Source organism: Urocitellus parryii, chromosome 6, assembly GCF_045843805.1.
Source record: "Urocitellus parryii isolate mUroPar1 chromosome 6, mUroPar1.hap1, whole genome shotgun sequence".
Classification (NCBI taxonomy): domain Eukaryota; kingdom Metazoa; phylum Chordata; class Mammalia; order Rodentia; family Sciuridae; genus Urocitellus; species Urocitellus parryii.
This window is the reverse complement of record NC_135536.1, coordinates 27178481-27200175: the sequence shown is the minus strand read 5'-3', so window position 1 is coordinate 27200175 and position 21695 is coordinate 27178481. Positions and strand designations below refer to the sequence as shown.

Genomic DNA, 21695 nt, shown 5'->3' with positions numbered 1-21695 from the left:
GACACAGGTGGGCCAACTGGGCAGGAAGGACTTTTGGGATGGGCTTATCACTTCTCTGGGATGGGCTATCTCCAAATCTGTTGGGGGCTGTTCATAATACTTTGAGGTGGACTCTGGCCTAGGGCCTTTTCAGGACTTCATTAACATTCCATGAGTCGTCCTGTGTTTTCCCTGAGTCATTCTCAGCATGGCCTCCATTTTAGATTTCACTCGGTATTAGACCCGATTTACCTAACTACACTGACTACCTAATTTTAAATCTGGCTTCATGTGGACCTTAGTTTCTTTTTTTTTTTTTGTACTAGGCATAGAACCCAGGGGCACTTAACCACTGAGCTACATCCCCAGCCATTCTTATTTTTTATTTTGAGACAGTGTTTTACTAAGTTGCTGAGGGCCTTGCTAAGTTGCTGCGGCTGGCTTCAAACTTGTGATCCTCCTGCCTCAGCCTTCGGAGCTGATGGGATTACAGGCATGTGCCATGCTTAGCTGTGAACCTAATGTCTAGTTCCAGCTCTGCATCCCGCTGCTGTGGGGCTTTCTTCATGTCCCTTTAGTGAATCCAAGTCTCCCATTTCCACTCTGCAGCTGCAGTTTGAATGGTGGTAGTTGTCATTTAGACCCTGTAGTTTGTGTGCTTATGGAGGTATTAGTGTTATTTCTATAATGTTTTTTCATCCCACCAGATTATAATGTCCTAAACAAAAATCCTCAATTCCCACACCTCCTATTTGTGCCTAAGACATAATTAGCGATCCAATAACTATTTCCTGAATAAAATAATGTTCACTCGAGATAAGTAAAGTCTAGAGCGCTATCTCTCTTTTTTCTCTGTCTCTGCTACTTTTCTCTGATAGCGTGTGTATGTGCAATTTTTATATAGTCCCATTACTGTTCTTGGCTACTGAAACGGTTTCTTATATTTCAACCTTTTTTTCCTGATAAATATTGTTTGAATCAAAATAAAGATGTTATCTTTACTCTACCCAGCAGGGGGCAGACTTCACCCAGAAATTGCCTTGTAATTCACTATCCCTTCAGGAGGACAGGCTTCGGCGGTCTACATTCAGGATGCAGACATGGGTTCTCATTCCTTTACCAGATACCTTATTGATGAACTATGCCATCAGGAGCTAAATGGGGTCCACTGGGTCCTAAAACCCCAGAGTGCCAAAATTTGGGTGCTAGGGAATTCTTGTTTGTCAATAAAGAAAGGAGAAAATACATTTTAGATAATAAACAGATAAAAGGCAAGAACTAGGAACTGAGGGGGAAAGGGTGGGCACGTTAGCTTTCAGGAGAGATTTGAATGAGAAGGAATCTGTTGGCCAAGAAAACTTCAGTTCATGAGAAACGGCTGGCTTTTCACCAGCACTGTGTGAGGGGGGACCTTTAGAGCTAAGGGTCCCCGAGCATCCAGTTTACAGTCTGACTCTGAAGGGGTAGCGTAGCCGCCATTACAGTGTCAGGTACCTCCTCTTCTTGTTTTCCTTGCAGAGGCTTGTTTGGTGGGTCACACCGTTTATTAAGATCCTTGTTTTGGGGTTTGCTAAGTGACGTGATCTGGGACTGTCTTCTCTGTCTTAGGCCTGGATAAAATCTATCTCAACATGGTTTAGGAGCAAGTTGAGATTTTTATTGGACATTTTATAACCACCAGGGGAGAAAACTTTGCAAGAAAATGACATTTTGATCTCTCTTTCCTCCAGAGGAGTGATACGTTTTTAAAACGTGACGTCGCTTTGGTGCCAGTTTAGTGGTTGATCTTATTTCTGATACTGCCCTTGCCAGCTTTTCCTTATGAATTTGGCCCCTGGCTGTAGAATGTCTTCTTTTCTCAATGGGGCCATGCGAGTGCCCTGTGTTGGCTTTAGGTTTCTTGCCTGCAGCAGGTTGTAGTTGTCACCATTTGTCCAAACCCTTCACATTTCCCCTGAGATCAGAGGCGGCAGCTCGGAGGAGTGGGCCCAGGAGGGCGGTCCCCTGGGCAGTCAGGGATCTGGCACTCGATCTATCCGAAGCTGGTTCCGTCTTGCAGCAGAAAGGTGAGTCTAGGGTCCAGTATGTGCCGTGGGTATTAAAAGGCTTCAAGGACACTTCCCCCCATTTATCCCAGTTATGTCCCCTGCTAAAATAGGTTAACGGTGTCTAATTAACCACTGAACATTGTCATGCTGCATAAAGATAGCATCCCGGCTGTCCTCTGAGCCATGGTACTTTATCTCCATTTAGATCTCTGCAGTGTTCCATTAGACACGAGAGGAACATTTCACCTGAGTTGATGTCTGCGTTAGCACTGCCTTTCAGCCTCTGGCACATAACCCAGGTGGTAGCACTCAAGGGATCTGGGGTGCTTCAGGGCCTCTCCCCCAGAAGCTAGTGGGGTCCCTGCAGTTGGGGGTCATGACTACTTGTGTGGACTCTTGATCATGATGATCAGGACAGACCCCTCACAGCAAGGGGGTGACAAGGACAGACTCCACAGGAGGGGAGGATTTTTTCACATCTTTACCGTTGAGCCCCAGAATGGAACCCTGAGGATTCAGGAGTCCACCAGAATCCAGGCACAATGGTGCACACCTGTGATCCCAGCTACTTGGGAGGCTGAGGCAGGAGGATTACAAGTTCAAGGGTAACCTCAGCAACTTAGCAAGACTCTGTCTCAAATAAATAATCAAAAGGGCTGGGGCTGTAGCTCACTGGTAGACTGCCCCTGGGATTATTCCCAGTAAAAAAAACACGCGCGCGCACGCACACACACACACACACACACACACACACACACGCATGCGCATAGAAGTCTACTGGGCCCCATGGGGCTGTGGTCATGGGATACACCATTGGGACAAGCTTGTCCTCATCCAACCAAATGGATGTCAGTGTAGTCACTGAATACCAAGGAAAGAGATTGCATTTAAGCACAAGAAATGCAAGAAGAAGGGAACATGGAGGAGAAGGTGACTTACAGACATGATCTCTTTTTTTGCCATAACTCAAGGTGTCATGTTATAAATAAAAACGTACATAATAAATCACACAGAATAATTAAACCAGCATTAACTACTGTATTATGAGGCCTGACAAAGCTGTATCCCTATGTAAGTTGAAATTGTGTCCCCATTAGAGAAAATATTGATGGAATGGAAGTAGAGTCTAGAGGGAGCATTTTGGTTGGTGGAGCCGCTGGCCTGCCTCCGTCAGGTGAGGGTTAAACACTGGGCTTTCAACTCAGAGAGCGGGGCTGGCCTGCTGCTGCCTGCTAGGTAAGTAACCTTGGGCAAGTTGACTTCTCTGAACCCCAGTCTCCCCACCTGTAAAACAGAGCAAATTAAATAAGATAATGTGACCGTTCAGAAACGCCATGTGTAATACTGTGTGTGACGTAAGCTGTGCCAAACACAGGAACGTATAACTAACATCACTTAGCCCAGTGCTTGACCGTCTTCCTTCTCTGGCAGGTTTGTGGGGAGGCTGGCTGCAGCCTGGGAGTGGATTTTCCTAAAAATTAAGAGCGAGTAACTGCATCAAGCCAAAGAAAGAGAAATGGGGGTGAAAAGAAGGAAGGGGCTGGCTGAGTGCTGAGCTGAGGGACAGGGCTCTACAGAAGGACCACCCCTCACCCTTAAGCACCTCTGCTCCAGGAGTCGATGCTTAAAGCACGGGGTGGCTTTGTGGCTGAGTGTTTTTGGCCGTTTGGAAAGGACCACACAGAGAGGTGGCCGTGACTTCCCTTTGCCAGGCCACTGACCAGGAGGGTGCCTCCCTCCCAGGAGGAAGGCAACTAGTGGGTGGAGGTGAGGGAGGAGGTTTACCCCCGGTGTCCAGAGGTGAGCCCTCACTCTGCAAAATGGCCACAGCCATCAGCAAGTGATGGAGGAGCTCTTAAAAAGAAACCTGGCACTTAATTAACTTTTCAAAGTGCTGGTTCAGCAGCCTTCCTGCCACACATTCTGCATAGTGAACGCGCATCTCTAATCAGGTGTGAATTGCCCTGGTCGCCATGGGGAGAGCGCCTGTGCTTTGGTGTGAGCACCGTGGGCTCCTGTGTGCATGTCAGGACGGCATCCAGGAACAGAGGCTTCCTTCCCTCCACTGACCACTCGGGGGCTCTGGCTGTTCCCTCCTCACCTCAGCCTTCAGGCCATGTCCAAGTTCATTAACACTTCTGGGGAAAGAAAGTAGGCGGCTCAGAAGGAGGGGGCAGCTAGGTTTCCGATTGCTGCTTAGCAACTGGAGCGTTCAGCCTCACGTCTGAAATAAGGTTAGGGCAGAGAGTCTCACAGTCGTGCCTGGGGCCTTTTTCTGGAAATTACTAAGGGGGGGTGGTTAGCACATGTTCATTGAAGAAGCTCCCCAGGTGTGATTCGGTTAAGAGCTACCTGCTTAAAGGACTCCAGCTTTCCGTTGTCTCAGCCTTCTGTGGCCTTCTGGGAGTCAAGAAGGGAGTGGCTGCAGTCAATCCAGACAGATGTCTGGGTGTCCCGGGACACTGGAAAATCAGGCGGGATCCACTTTTGCAAAAGCTGGGGGCAACGTGTTTGGGACCTAGAGTGAAAGTCGGGAGTCTGGTTTCAGCCTCGTCACTAACTAGCTCTGTGATTTGGGTGAAGCCCCCCTCCGTGGCGCCCAGGGTCCCTGGGTGTAAAGGGTTCTGCTGAATCCTGCTGCACTTCTGTTCCACAGCTCAACTGTGGTGTCCTAGACGTGGGAGTCTAAGGGTCTGGAGCAGTGCTCCGTCTCTGTGGGGTGGTCTTACTAGCATTAATAGCCACTTCTAGGCAGCCAGGCACGAGGTCCTGGGGGCAGTAATGGACAGGAAGCCCAAGCCTGCACTCCGTAGACTGCCTGCCGCCACCAGGCCTCGCGGGCCTCAGTGACAGCATCAGTTCCCTCAAGTTGGGGAAGAAGTACATCTGTGAGGAGGTGACCCAGAATCCACAGTTCTCCTACCTCAGTCCCTGTGGGGAGCAGAACATCAGCACCAAACCCTTCTCTGGCTCCCCCCCCCCCCCCCCCCCCCGGTTTAGGCTGGTTTAGGTTTTTGTTTGTTTGCTTGTTTTTTTTGAGGGGAGGGGGGCTGGTGTACCAGGGATTGAACCCAGGGGCACTTGCCACTGAGCCATGTCCCTAGCCCAGTTTTATATTTTATTTAGAGACGGGGTCTCACTGAGTTGCTTGGCGCCTCCCCATGGCCAAGCTGGCTTTGAACCCATGATCCTCCTGCCTCAGTCTCCCGAGCTGCTGGGATTACAGGCCTGAGCCACGCGCCCGGCCATTAATTGTTGTTTTTAACCTGTCACCAATAATTAAAAATACACCCTACATTATGTTAGGTTGTGAGTAAAACTAAAAACAAAAAGCTTATCCTGTTTGCAGTACACTCTTTTCTGTGGTATAAGGAAGAAGAAGAAAAGGAAAGAAAAAGGAAAGAAGGAAAGTAAAGCAAAGCAGGCTGGTGGCCACCCACTAAATTGATCTCATGATCTAAGGGGTCTTTAGGAACCTGTGCTGAGATGCTCCGTCTCCTGGGCCTGTCACTGTGCTGACCCCAGGTGCCTCTGGGAACAGATAAAGTGAATCGGAAATAGGTTTTACTTCAGATTCTGTTCTGAGACACCATGCAGATTGTCTGTGTGTTCACGTTTCTGTAGAGAAACACTCTCCCAGCTATTCTCCCCAAACATGCTTCCCCTCAGCCTCCTTTTTCTCACATTTGATATCCCCTGGAGCTGTAGGAACCTCTCCCCCCACCTACTGCCTCTTGTGAGAGAACCAGCAGCAAGACTCAGTGCTGCGGAGCTAGTCCTGGGCCTGGTGGGAGGGCGCCCTAGGTAGGGACCAGCGTTAGCAGAAATCTGGACTTTCATAAAGAAAATCTCCCCATTTGGGCAACAAATTTATGTTAAAACAAAACAAAACAATAAACAAGCCAAACTCTGGGTAAAGTCCAGAGGTGGCCAGTTTCCATCTGTGATGAAGATCAGAGGCAGGGGGCTCCATCCCATCAGGCTCCCTGTCCACAAGGAGGAAGTACCCAAACCTGTTATCTCTGGCAGAGAGAGAGCACGCCACCTAAGAGATGCCCTGCTGCCCATTCCTGATAACTCCTTTTTTAAAAAATATTTTTTTTAGTTGTAGATGGATATAATACCTTTTTTTTTTTTAATGCAGTGCTGGGGATCCTCACGCATGCTAGGCAAGCGCTCCACCCCTGAGCCACAACCCCAGCTGCCTGAAGACTCCTTTGAGCTCCCTCCTTCCTGTCTGGGCAGGGTCCTTGGGCTCCCTCTAGAGGGGGAGAAAACAGGATGTGGGCTCTCTGGCAATTAAGATGAATATTAAACTCACCCCCCTTCTTGGGTGTTGGGTGGATAAGTGGCAGTTAGTGAGACTCCCCCCGAGGACTCACTGTCATTATTACTGTTTCCTTCAGACAAAACCGCCACTGCTTTTTCCAAGCACATTGCTTAGGAAAGGAACAATTCAGCCAGGCTCCTGAAGGCAGTCACAGCCGAGTATGTCCCTTAAGTACAAAGTGAGGGTGGGTCTCATCTGCCTCGCCTCCGTCACCTGTTTTACTCTTACCCCTCCTCATTCAGGCATTTCCACCATTGGTGACATGTTGGCCAAGTCATTTGAACAGCGGGTCATTTGTACAGTAGGCTTAGCGAGTTTGACTTGTGGATGGTTGGAGGCAGTGGTTCTGGGCATGACAGGAACTAGGATAACTTCTTCTTCCCAGGACACAGAAGGTGGCCGTGGGGGCTCGGAGCATTGGCTCAATGGTCCTCTGACTAGAACAGGCATTTTGTGAAAAATGTGAATACACCGACAATCTGCATGGTGTCTCATATTCATGCATCCTGCCTTAGAATATCCCATGTCACCCAGCAATAGGGGCGATGCCCAGGGCCTCTGGTACAGCCTGCCTTGGCTGCTCGCCGCTGCCCTCTCTGTTCCGCCTCCCTCTACCCTAGCCACTGGGCCCCTCTTCTGCCCTCCAGAGCCAAAAGCTGCAGCCTGGGAGGTCTCTTTGCAACCTCCAACTCTTTCCTCCCTCCTGGTGTCAACCATCCTTTTTTTTTTTTTTTTCCTAAATAGTCCAGTTGATGTAGTCTGTATTTCATGGAAGTTAGTCTATTTTAAACTCAGGCTTAGCATATATTTTATTTTTGGCTTTTTTTTAAATAAAAATGAAATTATGGCTAGACTCTTAGGGAGAATCGTTTACACCTTGCAGGAATTGGTGGTTGGCTTCAGGACAGCTCTTCCTGGTGAAGTCCGTGGTCCCACCCTGTCAAGGGCTTTCTCATGCATCCTGCCTCTGGGCTCTAGGGACATGGCCACCACCTCTTTGAATCCTGGCTTGCCACGCTAGATTTCTGACCCAAAAATTCATTTAAACAACACACAACTCTTATTGTAGGAATTTTTAGACTAAAAATGTGATCACCATGCCCACAGCACCCGGCTTTATCATCATCAGTAATTTGCTAGCCACAGTTAGAGGACTTTAGGTTGGGGTTTTGCACAGTGTACCTCCTTAGATTAGAATTACCTGAACTTTTTTTAAAAAAATGCATAGTCCTAGGCTCTTCCTTTCCAAACCAGCTGATTCAGGGACTTCCCACTGCTGGAAAAGCAGTCATGTCTAACAGTTTCCCCAGATGTTTCCTGTGCCAGTGGGTATGTGTCAACCATGCAGCCTGTTCCTCGTGGAATGTCATGGGGGCACTCCTTGGGTGGAGGACAGAGATAACCAGTGGCCAAGCCTACAGGCTAAACTTCTACCCCCAAGAAGCTCGACATGCTGACAATTACCACCTCCAAATAAGACTCAGAGCCTCAGTCTAAGAAAACACTTTGATTTTCAATGGGACAGTTACTATTGAAAGGAGGGTGCCATATCATTTGTGTCCATTTGGGTTTTAAGGTCCTTGTTGAACCTGCTCTTAATCATGACAGTTTCACTTGTAGTTATGCTGGAATAAAGCAGTAACAAGGCGCTGTAGCATCTGTGGTTTGCTTGTGCTGATAATGGGGCTGGTCTAGAAAGAGGAATCCGATAACTGGGCATGGTGGCACACACGTGGAATCCCAGCTACTCAAGAGGCCAAGGAGGGAGGATCACAAGTTCAAGGCCAACCTCAGCAATTCAGAGAGACCCTGTCTCAAAATAAGAAGGGCTGTGAGTGTGGCCCAGTGGTAGAGTATCCCTGGGTCCAATCCCCAGCATAAGGCAAAAAAAAAAAAAGGAATCAGATAATTAAAGCACTGTGATATACTAATTTGTCCCCACCTTTGAAACCCTTTCCCAGAACATTACCCCAAATGTGAGACTCGTGTGTTCTCAGAAACTTCATCTTCTCTTTTGCAGGTTTGGGAGGAAGGCTTCAGAAGAGATAGAAGAGTATGTGTCCAGTTTTCCTATGGCATCCTCTGGTGACCTTTGTCAACAGCACAGCCCTGGTGGTCATTATATCTTCAGCCTGTGGTGAACACAGCGTTTAGAAATAAGATAGCACAAATCTGGCTGTGGACCAGGGCTGGTCTCATGCATACTGGGTCAAGGGCTTGGACAGTGCTGCCTCCCTGGCTGATGGTCTGGGCTCTGGCATCGGTGCCCACATCATCTCTCCCACCGAGTGGTCTCAGAATTGCTATGTGCCTGTCTCAGGATGCTGACCTAAGCTTGACAGAAACAGCCAGAAGCAATGCCAGCTTGCTAAGCCTTACCTGCTCCTCAGACTTACCTCAAAAAGAAAAAGAAGTTTCTAGATAAATGTGACTGTGAAAGCAAGGCCACCAATGTCACACCTCCAGGGGCAGGGGAGCATTCATGTCATGGTGCGTGAGGACGGCCTTCAGAGTGGAGCATCGGGCAGGCCGTGGAACCATACGTGGCAGAGCCAGTTGCCCGGTTAGGTCTGACCACCATGGGGGATGAAAGCTGGCGCAGGGACATCGCCACCTAAGAGAAACAGTGGCTGCAATAAAAAATGGGTAGTTCCTTTTGGGGTTTAAAACTCATCATCTTCTCTCTTTTTCTTCTTTTTTGGGGGCAGCCACCGCCTCAGACGGCACAGCCTGGATGGAATGGATGACGGAGGAGGTAAGATGACCTTGCAGGAAGTCAGGCATGTAGAGAGGGCGCAGAGCCCTGGGCATTTCTTGGACTGCAGCCTTGCTGAACTCGTGTGCAGTGGGCTCCTCACACACAGAGTCCCTTCGCCATGCCTTGCTAATGATCTTGCCTCTGCTCAGAGTACCTTACCCCCATTGTATCCACTGACCTTGCTCGTCCTTGAAAACCTAGCCAAGTGTCGCCTCCTCTGGACTGTCTTCCCTTTCCATCCTGTCCTCTCTCTCAGATGTCCTCTGTGCCCCCACAGCCTCCTTGGCAAACCTCCACCGTAACGACAAGAGCTAGACCTTCCTGGGTGCTCAGTGTGCACCAGGCACCAGCACTGCCAGTTCTGACAGTTTGTAGGTTACAACATTGAACCTCACCACAAGTCTTCAGATGGAGAGTACCATTGTCATCCCCATCTCATAGTCATAGGAACTGAGCACCAAGAGAGTGCCTGAGGTCACAGCTCTGCTAGGATTTGAGTACACTTAGGAGGTCCCACTCTGACTCTTGATTGACTTGGTTGCCCCCTCCCCATCATCTGCCCCAGGCACTAAGCTCCTTGATGGCAGACACTCTGACTTATTCACTTGGCATCTGCAGTACTGACACATAGTAGTCGGTTAATACTGACTGTGGAAATGAAGGACAAATAAGGACTAGAAAGGCCAGCAGTTGTGGCACTGCATCAGCTTGTGTTCAGGACTCAAGGGAAGAGATGTAGCCTGTGTGACTCTCTAAAAGCAACCTACTATAGGGGAGCTTATGTTTGGAACCTAAAATTACTAAAGCTTTTTTAAACACCTGCATATTGGGTTGGGGCCTTGCATGCACAAGGCCCTGGGTTTGAGCCCCAGGACTACAAAAAAAAAAAAAAAAAAAAAAAAAAAAAACCTTACTTATTTACCGTTTTCATACTTCTCACTCCTTTATGGAGATCCTGGTTCCTCCCTGGCATCCGTTTCCTTTAGAACTTGATACTTTTTGGCGGAGCAGCCCTGTCTCCCTGCCTGAAAGTGTCTTCACTTTTCACCAGACACAGAACTCTAGGCTAATGATTCTTTTTTTCTTTTCGCACTTTAGTTACTTCATCGTCTTTTGTCCCACATTCTTTCTGGTGCGACGTCAGTAGTCGTTCTTGTCTTTGTTCCCCTCTGTGCAATGTAGTTCTTTTGTGTATGTGTCTATTCTCTTTGAACTTTTGGAGTCTGTGGATTTATAATCTTCATTAAATTCAGAAAACAGTTTTAGCCAGTCTTTCTTTCTTTTTTAAAATAGTTTTATTAATTGTTGAAGGACCTTTATTTACGTATTTATAAGTGGTGCTGAGAATCGAACACAGTGCCTCACACATGCTAGGCAAGCGCTCCATCACTGAGCCCCAGCCCCAGCCCCACCAGTATTTCTTTATATATGTTTTTCCTCCACTCCTTCTGGGACTCTAGTTGTGTTTGTCCACACTGTTGTCATCAAGGCAGTGGTTTTTCTGTTATTTGTTTGTTCTTCAGTCTGCTTTTCCCTTTTCTTCTGTTTGGATGGTTGTCTTGCTGTGTAACTGCTCTTTTCTTTTTTGTGATTTTTTTTTTTAATGTCCAATCAACTATTAAAATAGCTCATTCAGGGACTGGGGATGTGGCTCAGTGGTAAAGTGCTTGCCTGGCATGCATGAGGCCCTGAGTTCAAATCCCCAAGCACCGGAAAAAAAAAAATAGCCCATTCAGTGAATGTGTTATAGCTCTAGAGACTTCATTTATTCCTTTTGAGGAGTGGTTACTGGTGGTAACTACTCTACCACTAAGGTACATCCCCAGCCCTTTTTATTTTTATTTTGAAATAGGGTCTCATTATGTTGTTCAGCCTGGCCTTGAACTTGGGATCCTCCTGCCGTAGCTTTCTGAGTAGTTGGGATTACAGGCCTGAGCCACCCTCTTGGCTAGTTTTCTTTATTCTTGATGATAGGCGTTATAGTAGCTGTTTTCACGTCCTTTTGCTGCTAATTCTATTATCTCTATCTTTTCTGAGCCTGTTTCTATTAATATGATTAGAAGTCATATTTTTCTGCTTCTTCACACAATTAGTAGTTTTTGACTGGATGCTGGACATTGTGAATGTTCATGTGTTGAATGACTGGATTCTGCATCTTTCTTGAATGACTGACCTATTTATTTTGGTAGGCAGTTAATGTATCTCTTCATTTTGAGAATTGTCTTGGAGCCTGATAGGGCAGGTCTGGAGTTAGCCCTAAACACTGAGGCACTAAGGGGTCTCTGCTGAGTGCCTGGTTCTTCACCAAGGTCTCTCCCCTCTGGCTGGATGGAGCTGAGCCTCTTGCAGTTCCATATGAGCTCTGGGGATTGTTCAGCTCACATTTTCCTGGTGCTAATTCTTTGCCCAGCCTGTGGGCTTTCACCTTACATAGGCATGGCTTACATACAGACAGTCCGGATCCTGAAGCTTTTCCTCTGCACAGCTTCCCAGTCTTCTCTTCCCCGGCCATGTTCAAGTCAAACTGTAACTGGGGCCAGAGAACGGAATTAAGTTAGCTAAGCTGCCCAGGTGAGTATTTGGCACACTAACGATTGCAACCTGCTTGCTGTGGTCCCCCTGAACATTAGGACTGAGCCCTGGAGAGTATAGGGGTCATGTGAAAAAGTACTTCTACTTCATCTCATCCCAAAGGGGTTCCAAGGCAGAAGAGTCAGCACTAGAGGTGAGACGGGCAGCCTACCTGTGGAGCAGTGAGAGCTCCTGAGCATGCTCTCGTCTTTCCTCTGTGGTTTTCTTTGCTTTCCAGTATCTCCTGTTGACAAGCTCGTTCCTTTTTGCCAGATCTTCTTCCTTTAGCTTTAGCTACTAATCTCCTTTCAGCTGCCAGACTTTATCCCTAATAATTCCCAGTGACCCTGGTAACTAAGACACCTGCATTTCTGTTCTCAAAGTCTGTTTTCCCAGACCTGTACCTGGGATGTCCTGCCAGCACTGAACTGGCAGCTCGGTGATTGGTAGTTGCTGGCCCTGCTTTTGATCTATCCTCACAGATTGTCAGCTGCTTCAGCCATGAATTGCACAGGACAGTGAAGTGACTGGGAGGATGTGCCAAGGACTCAAGGAAACAGGGCCTCCTCTAGATGTTAATAAAAGTGTTATCCAGCCGAGCGTGGTGGCGCATGCCTATAATCCCAGCAGCTCGGGAGATTGAGGCCGGAGGATCATGAGTTCAAAGCCAACCTCAGCAAAAGCAAGGTGCTAAGCAGCTCAGTGAGACCCTGGTCTCTGAATAAAATACAAAATTGGGCTGGGGACATGGCTTAGTGGTCAAGTGCCTCTGAGTTCAAAATCCCCACCCCCAAAATAAAAGTGTTAGGAGATTAAGGAGCAGCATGTGAGAAAATTTATAATGCTAGAATAATGGTTCTAGAGTCTCAGATTTGAACGAGGGAGAGGGAGGTGGTGATGAAGGCCGATAGTTCATAGCATGAGGATCGGGCCAGTCTGGGATGGTGCATAGGAGTGAGCATACTGCGAGTCGGCTGTTGCCTGCAGTGGGTCTTCTTGGGATAGCTTCAGTCCTCAGTTGCTTGTGTATTTGTCAAAACACTGAGAGACTTGTGATGTAGGGAAGAAAACATTACATTTCAGGAGAAAGATTTTAAGAGTTCTTCAGCCAAAACTTCCAAATGAAAACAATTAAATTCACTGTCCTGTTGGAGGGCTAGTCAGCTTTCCCATACTCTGTCTTTCCAACTCCTTGGAGAGGACTTTGGAAATCCTACTTTCTCCACCTTTATCATCATAGAAAATGGTACATTTCAAGGAGTGACCTTAAAATGTCAAAGCAAAACTTTCTGAATGCTGCCGTTTGCCCACGTGATAAATGCATGCTATTAGAAGTTGTGTGGGCTGCCATGAGAGATATCACTGTAAAAGCAAATTGTTGAGCTGCAAGGGACTCTGTAGGCCCTCTTGACCAAACCTGCCATGTGGAAACATGTTAAGAAATAGAGGCTTACAGATTAGTATACAATATAGTGGGACTCAGAGAGACTCTGACGGTCTTCTGACACCCAAGAGAACACTTGCTGGTGGACCTCAGTGTCCACCAGCATTACCATCGTCAGGTATTACCAAGCACTTATGTGCCAACTGCCAGGCCTAGCATTTTACGTTTTCTCTTGTTTCATTCTCAAAACAAATCCATGAGAAATTTTTTTAAATCATCTTTGTTGATCTTATTTATATATAGTAAACTGTATCCATTCAAAGTACATAATTTGAGTTTTGACGATATACATGTCCTGTGTAGCCACCACAGTCATCAACATAGAGAACATTCCCATCACCCTCCCGCTATAAGACAAAATTTCCTCATGCCCCTGTCCATCCCTCTTCTGCCCCTGGTCTCAGACCACTACTGATGTGTTTTTTATCAGAATATTTTCATTTTCTGTAATTTTATGTAAGTGAAAGCATAAGTATACATGTATCTGTGCCTGGCTTTTTTTACTTAGCATAATGACTCTGAAATTCATCCTCATTATTGTATATTGTTAGCCTGTTTGTTTTTATTGCTGAGTAGTATTCCATTGTATGGACATACCATAGTATGTTCACCTGTCAGTAGACATATGAAGGGTTCATTATCCCCATTTCGAAGATGAGCAAACTAAGATAAAGATAACTTTTTCTAAGGTCACACAACTAGTTAATGGCAGCACCAGGATTTGGAGGTGGCTCTTGAACCCCAGAGCCCTCATTCTTAGTCTCTGTAATAGATGCTGGGACCCTCAGAGAGGCTTCTGGTGTCTCATTCAATGAGTTAATTTGTACTGATGTCAGTTTCCTGATTTATAACATAGAGTGCCTCAAGTGTTTGATGGGGTGCTTAATAACAATTTCACTAAGGAAGGAAAAAAGAAAGATGCCTATTTTCAGAGAACACCTCTAGTATTTTTTTCCCCCTTCATAAACTTGCAACATGAAATTCATGATTTGGCCTCTTTATTTGGGCCCTGGAGGCTTGAAGCATGAAACCCTTCCTTGTCAGAGAGCGCACGTGCTCTTCCCTCCTGGAGGAATGCCTCTTCTCGAGCATAAATCTGTTTTCCATGCAGTCATGCTTGGGTCCTTTAATGGAAACTCAGTTCATATGTTACACTTCACACTCGACTTAGTCCATTTCACTCTCTGTGAATGTTTAGAATCCATTATGCAGTAAGAATCATATGTTACATATAACTAGTTTCTAGAATTATCTTTGCTCGGAGAATTACTTGGTTGGCTGGTGAAGGCTGCTCCTTTGAACTTGGAATATCTGGTGGGCGAGGAGACTCCAGGCGAGATTCCCCTGAATCATCCATGGACGCTCACTCAGCAGAGACATTAAATAGCTCTTTGGACACCTGTAAGGAAACTTGCTGGTTCTCTTAATAAAAGTCACATCCAGGTTCTTCGAGGTTGTCAGTGCAAGGACCTGGGAGGAGGCTGATCATTTCTTACAGTTAGTGGGGGTGGGTGATGGGTGAGGAATCCCAAAGGAGAAATGAAGACCAGAGGTCGGGTCTCCTTCCTCCTCCATGGTCCCCTTCCACCAGCAGACTTGGAGGTGTCATTGAGGAAAGCCAGCAGTCCCTGTCCTCTGGGAGCTTCTGGTCTGGCGAGGAGAGAGCCTCACTCCTTTCTTTCCGTCTCTCATGGTGAACTCTCGGGAGCCATGTCCCTCTAGATGCACTTCTCAGCATTCAGGCTCCCTGGCTTCACCCTTGGTACACGCAGCTCATTCTTCCCTGGGGAAGGCACACTCTTCCTTCCAAACCCCCGATGCCTCCGGAGAAAAGAGAAGCATGGCCTCCCTCCACTGATGCCTCCTGTTTCCCAGGGAATAGAAGAGAAAAACAGGGAGGAGAGAGCTTTGGATACCTCCAAAAGCGTGTCTTCAAACTGAGAAGGGGAAGAGTCAGTGATGATTAGAGGTGGCTTTGTGCCATGTTGGTTAACAAGAATGTCCTACGTGGGGACTGTTTGCAAGACCACGGCCAGGCTGTAAGCCCGATGGCTGTGTGGTCCAGGTGGATGATCTGAGCCTGTGAAACAGCAAGACAGAAGGGGAGGGGGCACATCCTCAAAGTGTTCAAATGTATCTCTGAAAAGTGACAGGTTGGGGGCACAGCTCATGGTAGAGCATGCTCTTGGAATGCACAAAGCCCTGAGTTCAACCCTCAGCACCAAAAAATAAAAACTGGGGGGAAAAAATGACAGATTTTTCATTTCTTGGTCCTGGGGATCGAGCCCGGGGCTCCACACATGGTGAACAGGCTCTCTACCACTGAGCCACACTCCAGCCCCCAAGAAAGAATTTTATAAAAGCACTTGTAAACAGAATGAAATGCACCTACCAGTTGGATTAGGCCTTTGGGAACTGGTCTGCAGGTCCTTCACAAGACCTTATGGGCCTCTGCTGTAAAGGAACTCAGGACCTTATTGGAAGATAAAAGATCAAAAGCACTACAAGAGTTAAGTAGCCAAGGCAGCCCCCAGTGATTGCCATGTCGGTGGATTATGTTACTAATGGCCTTGAGCTGAGGAGAGGAAGAAATCCCTGTGGGGTGAGAGCACTTCAGGGAGAAGGAAGAACTTGTACCGGGTCCCGAAGGATGGGCAGGGCTTGGTTAGCTAGAGAAAAATGAGAAACGCCTCCCAAGGTAAGATGCCAGATCCGAGAGGAGACCCCAGCTGGAGATTCAGGTGACCAGAGGAGAAGCTGGTTCTGCCGAGCCAAGCCTGCGTCTCATCCATCCTCAGCGACAAGTCTTCAGCCGCCCTACGTGCTCTGCCTTGGATGCAGTTGTAAAGACCAGCAGTCATCCACCTTGATGATTCCAGGTAGCATCACTCCCAGCTGTCGCCATTGCAGTGCTTCAGGGACATTGAATTTGTAACAGAGAACAGCTGGAAGATGACAAGACAGACCCCAAGATGACAGTAGGGTCCCAAAATTGTAGGGAGGTAAAACTGGTCTTGAAATGGCCATCCTTCAGTGACATTATCATCCATTCTGAGAATCAAGTTCCTGCTTTGTCTGAAGGCCCTGGACTCTTGTCATGGAAAGTTGAATGGCATTAGAGAAAGGTCAGATCTGGAATAGGGTTGAACTCAGCCTGTCCAGGTGACTTTGGGGAAGTCACTCATTGACTCTTTCAGCAGCTGTTTGCTGATCATTCCTACCTGTGATGCACGGGGCTGGGCTCTGGGGATGCAGTGGTGAAGGAAACGTCACTGTCCTTGTCCCCATGCAGTTTATCCAGTCAGGGAAGTAGGAGTCAAACAGACACACAATTATGATTGAGTGCCCCAAAGGAAGAGTGCAGAGCCCTATGAGAAAGAAAAACCGAAAGACTGATGTGGATCAGGTGATGCGGGAAGGCCACTCTGAAGCAGGACTTTCAAACTTCAATGTAAACTTCAGGAGAGGTGGTAGTGGGGCTGGGTGGGGAGGAGGGAGAGAGCAAGGACCAGGTTGTGTCGCTCCCTAACCTCTTGAAGGCCTGCGTGGTCTCCCCAGCTCTAAAACCAGCTCACAGAAAGTAAACTTGGGGCAGAATGTGAACCTTTAACAAAAGAACATCACAGGTTGGGGACGGAGCTCAGTAGTAGAGCACTTGCCGAGAGTGCAAGAGGCTCTGGGTTTGATCCCAGCACTACAGAAAACTAAATGCATTGAGAGGCCGTGGATAGAAGAAAGGAAATTTTTTATTTTAAAAAAGGATGAAGAATATTCAGGATAAAACAAGTGAATGTGCAATTAGACAAGAACTCAACTTTCAAATCATTTACTCAGAGCTAAATTCAAATTAGAAAAGAATTTGTGAGCCCCACAGTATGTCTTTAAAAAGTAGAAGGTCTCTGAAAGCACGAGTTGAAATTTTAATAAAAGCCGTCAGTGATTCTTGTGTTTAACCATGGCCTTTTGGTGTCGCGCAGGGCTGTGAGTGGAATTGGGACTCCCCTTCCCAGCAGTCCCGGCTCTTGGGCGTGCCTGGGCTCCACTGGAGATGGGGCTCCTTTGCATCCTAAGATACAGTCTTGACAGAATTGAATACCTCAAAACCTTAGGAACAATAAATCCTTCTGGCCAACCAAAAAGTATTTAATTCCTAAAGGACAAGCCTAGGCCAGCCACTTCTAGCCAGGGGCGATTGGGACTTAATTCCGCAAGTGTAGCAATCTGGATGATCTGAGAGCCGAGTTTAAGGGTAATTGCTCAATTTTCTATCCATGTCAACAGGGAAAATAGGTAAAAGTGGCTGAACACAGCCAAGCAGCCAGGCTGGAGGAGATGTGAAGTGCTGGGCTGTCAGTGGGATTAGAAATATGCTATCTCTAGAGGACCATCTCTCCGCCACCCCTCCATGTCCTCCACTCGCTGTTCATCTCTCTCTTGGGCTTTCTGATTCTCTTTTGGGCTCTTTTTCATTCCTTGCTTAACCCTTGACTATATTCTTCATCCCTTCTCTTACAAACATCAGAGTCACTTTGAGTCTAAACAGCATCAATGTTGAGAAGAAAAAGTAGAGGAATTCTTTAAGAGAAGATCAGTTAGCCAGGTGCTGGGGCACACACCTGTAACCCCAGCACCTTGGGAGGCTGAGGCAGGAGGATCTCAAGTTCAAAGCCAGCCTCAGCAATTTAGCAAGGCCCTAAGCAACTCAGTAAGACCCTGTCTCTAAATTAAAAAATAAAAAGGACTGGGGATGTGGCTTGTGGTGAAGCACTGCTGGGTTTAATCCCCAGTACAAAAAATAAAGGACAGATGAATTGGAACCCTGGTGTCTCAACTCCATTCTCCCTTAGAACATTCCACGGTGTACTGCATTCCTTCCTCAAGCTTAAGACAGCTTCATGGAGCTTCCTAGGTGGCTCCTAAACCTAGCTCCTTTGCCTCCCTGATTTTATTTAAACTCCTATAACTATCACTGATGTTTTATTAAATAATGCTTCTTCAAACAGGTTTGGATTTTTTTTTTTTAATTTCAAAGTTATTGGGACTAGTCACTGAAGTCTTTCTAAACCCTGTCTCCCGTTCCCAAGCACAGGAGCAGGAATTGCAGCAGGGGTAGGGGTTTGTACTCACTTGTTCCTGGATTAAGCTGCCCTCTTGTGTCTGTGCTTGGTTCTATTCATAGGACCCTGGTAAGCAATTTGAAAAAGAAGTCATTCTTGTAGGAAGGGGTTCTGACAGTTAATGTTTTGTTTGCCATGCACCAGGCATTGTGCCTTACCTGCAGTACTTCAGTTAACCACACCCCCCCCCCACCAGCAATTCTGAGAGACACTGTGATTCTCACCATCTAATGGCAGAAAAAAATCAAAGCTTTGTGAAGTTGAAGAACTCACTGAGGTCACATGGCCAATAAGCCAGGATGTGATGACAGATCAACAGCCAGCTTTCCAGGAGAGAAACAGTGTGCCAGTTTCTGTGGTGCAGATATTCCTACCACGCCTGGTTTTAAGCTACTACCATGACGTCAGTGTCCACAAAGTTAGGACGTCACAGTCGCATCATATTTCCAGCCTGTAAGTGCATCGTATGTAGATAATTTCAAGAGCACAGGTGAAGTAAAGTGTATTAGCATGTAGAAAGTGGTGAGTTTGAGGATCTGTTACCTTTGTTTTTAATATATCTTAATTATAATTGTATATCTTCATCTTTATTGATGTTTATATTTGACAACCTGGCTTTCGTCAGTTTTCCATTACTATAACCAAATACCTGAGATAATTAACATATAATGAGAGAAAGGTTATTTTGGCTTGTGATTTTGGGTGCTCCAGTCTAAGATGAGGCCCATTGCTTTGGGCCTCCAGCGGGGTGTTGGCTGATAAGTGTAAGAGGCTCATGCCAGAGCAAACTGTTTACTTCAGGAGCCAAGAAGCCAGGAAAAAGAGGAAGATAACAAGGTCCCACAATCCCATTCAGGAAAACAACCCCAATGACTTAAGGACCTCCTCGGCCCTGTCTCCTAACATTTCCACCAACCTGGCACCAAGCCTTTAACACAGACACGGAGAGCTATTTATGATTGAAACTACAGCAAACTCACATGCAAAATTCCTGTAAATTTAGCGGGTGGCTTTGTGCTAACTGCTCAGCATGCTCGTGCTGGTAAGCGGCAGAGCTGGTGATCTGATGTGGTCTTGCATCTCCTAATCCCTCTGCCCTCACTCGGCTGGTAGCGGCTCTAGGCTGCTCTTTGGCCTCGCCTACTGAAGAAGCAGCCTCTGCGTGATTTTCCAGCACCCTGTTGCACATTTGCTCTCCTCCACTGGTTCTCAGCATCACCCGTTGGCTGATCCTCTTCCTGTGAAGTCTTGTCCACAACAGTGTCTGGGCTGAACAAAGAAAAGCTAAAGAGGCCAGGTCGTTAAAGCTCTTGTCACACGAAACAGAATTTTCAGGTTTGACCGGTCCTCTCTTTCTTGTTATCCTTTCTTCTCCATCAAGTCCACTGAGATTACTTTTGCATAATGAATTCCTGTGTCTATGCAGAATCTTTCAGAGGCGAGAACCTATTTTAAGGCAAGAGGATGGAGTTTCTGTGGGCTTGGATGAGTTGGGGAAATTTGGGAGGTTTGGTGAGCCCAGAGGCTCCCCAGGGCACTATGTGGGCTCTGAAATGCCATGTTCCTAGCTCCCTGCAGCCCACCTCAGACACAGCAGAAGAAATAAAGCAGCAGCACAGAGAGAGCGATATTTGAAAGACTGCATGGACTATAAGAGGACTCTAGGAAGTGGTACAGGTGATGGTGGGAATACCGAACGGAGTCCGTGATGGCTAGAGGTGGAAGCTGCTGGCTGGTTGCATTATAGAAGAGGGATTTTTATTACACTGGTGCTTTACAAAGGGGTAGTGCTCTATTTGCATGCCATGGCTGTGACTGTGGGATATTTCAAAGGACTACCATAGATGAATCTAAGAGACAGGGTCTGGCTTGTTTTTTTGTTTTCAGTCTCATGGATATATGCCAGTGGACACCCAGCTATCTTAGCTAAGGTAATAAGGAACCTTAGGACTAGAGTTGCCAAGCAATTGTGTAAGATCAGCCAATTAGGGGTGGATCTAGGATCCAAGATTCCTGATTCCTAGTGGGGTGCACCTTCTAGACCAGGGATCTGAATTTAGTTCTTTCTCGGTAGGTGGTTACAGCCAAGTTCCTGGCAGCTAAAAAAAAAAAAAAAAAAAAAAAATGAACTCTAATAGATGTAGATCCTTGAGGTCACAAGGGCTTGGGTTTCACCAAGGCAGGGCCCCAGAGTGAGCGAGACACTACAGAAATTACATGGACTTCCTAAGGGTTTCTTTAAGTGAGAGAAGTGGTTTTCACTTGGCTCTGGATTTTGCAGGAGGAGATTCGAGGCAACATGACCTTAACCTAACAAGAGCGTGCGTCATCACAGAGTAGGTTTCTGGAAGTCCACCAGAGGGAGAGATGTTGGGAATTACCTGATTCAGCAAGTAGGATAGAGACTGGTTTGCTATCTTCTTCTGGCCCCCTCTGCTACAAGAGGCAGAATTCCAGTTTGGAGAACTGTGTTAAGCTTGGTTTTAGTTCCTGGTCAGCTCAGTCATGTTCTTCCTTATCTTTGCTGGGCTGCACAGCAAAGCCCAGAGTCCTGACCAGACCCCCTGCTGCATTGATGGAGCTGGAAGGGAGTGCGTTTATGCCCGGGGGGGGGTGCCCCGAAATCACTTAGGTCACACCTGGGAGCCCCGAATTACTATCATTACATCTCTGTCCAAAACATGCTGGTAGTAACCTCCTCTGGGGTCCCATTTTCTTTGTTTCTGTAAGTAGCTTCCTTGCATGTGCCCATCTGAAGAGGTGGAATGGGAAGAATGAACGAAAAGTCTTGTGCCACGCACACAGGCATAACCTTCCTCCAGGAACTAGGAAAACGCCATCAGCAGCCTGTGGTCTGTTTGGAGGAATGTGATTAAGAGCAAATCATCTGATAGTAAACACCAACAGAAGTAAAGAGTTTCATCTCCCTGAAATCATTACAGAGATCAAGGTGTTTGTTCAGTGACTCCTTGGCTTCTGTCCTCAATGAATTCAGAAGACAGGATCAGGATAGGATAGAGTTATACTCCCATTCAGTGTCACACAGCTGCCCATGCATGGCTGTGAGCTGGGGAAGGACGGGGACACGTCTCCATGAAGTTGTGAAGAGAGGGGGCAGCTAAGGGTTGAGAGCAGGTGACATCCTAAACACACAGGCCCACATTGGGGAGAAGCACTGCTCAGAGAGATCTCAGACTCCTTAGATTTTTATTTGACCAGAAGGAGATAGAGGGTCAGAGTCCTACGAGGTCTCTTTCAAGTGATGGGAACTGTATAAAGAAAAAGCCTAATGCTGTCTGCCATGGAAAAAGACAGGTTGCACCAAATAGTCTTCGTCCAAAAACAGCAAGGGGTAGCCCGGATGGCTGGTGACTGTTCACACACTCCTGGACCCTTCTCAGTTTGGAGCCTGACAACCAGGTGAGCTCAGGTGAGATGGGAGGGGATA

At 47.0% G+C, this 21695-nt stretch overlaps 1 protein-coding gene across 1 annotated transcript in view; it reads left to right on the top strand.

The window, feature by feature from the left end:
• Window positions 1-21695, top strand: part of Ift43 (intraflagellar transport 43) — a 92738-nt gene that overhangs the window by 59298 nt on the left and 11745 nt on the right. The window contains exons 6-7 of the mRNA XM_026402094.2: window positions 8378-8410; window positions 9066-9112. Of these exons, the coding sequence (XP_026257879.2) occupies window positions 8378-8410; window positions 9066-9112 (80 nt within the window). The remainder of the gene's footprint in view (window positions 1-8377; window positions 8411-9065; window positions 9113-21695) is intronic.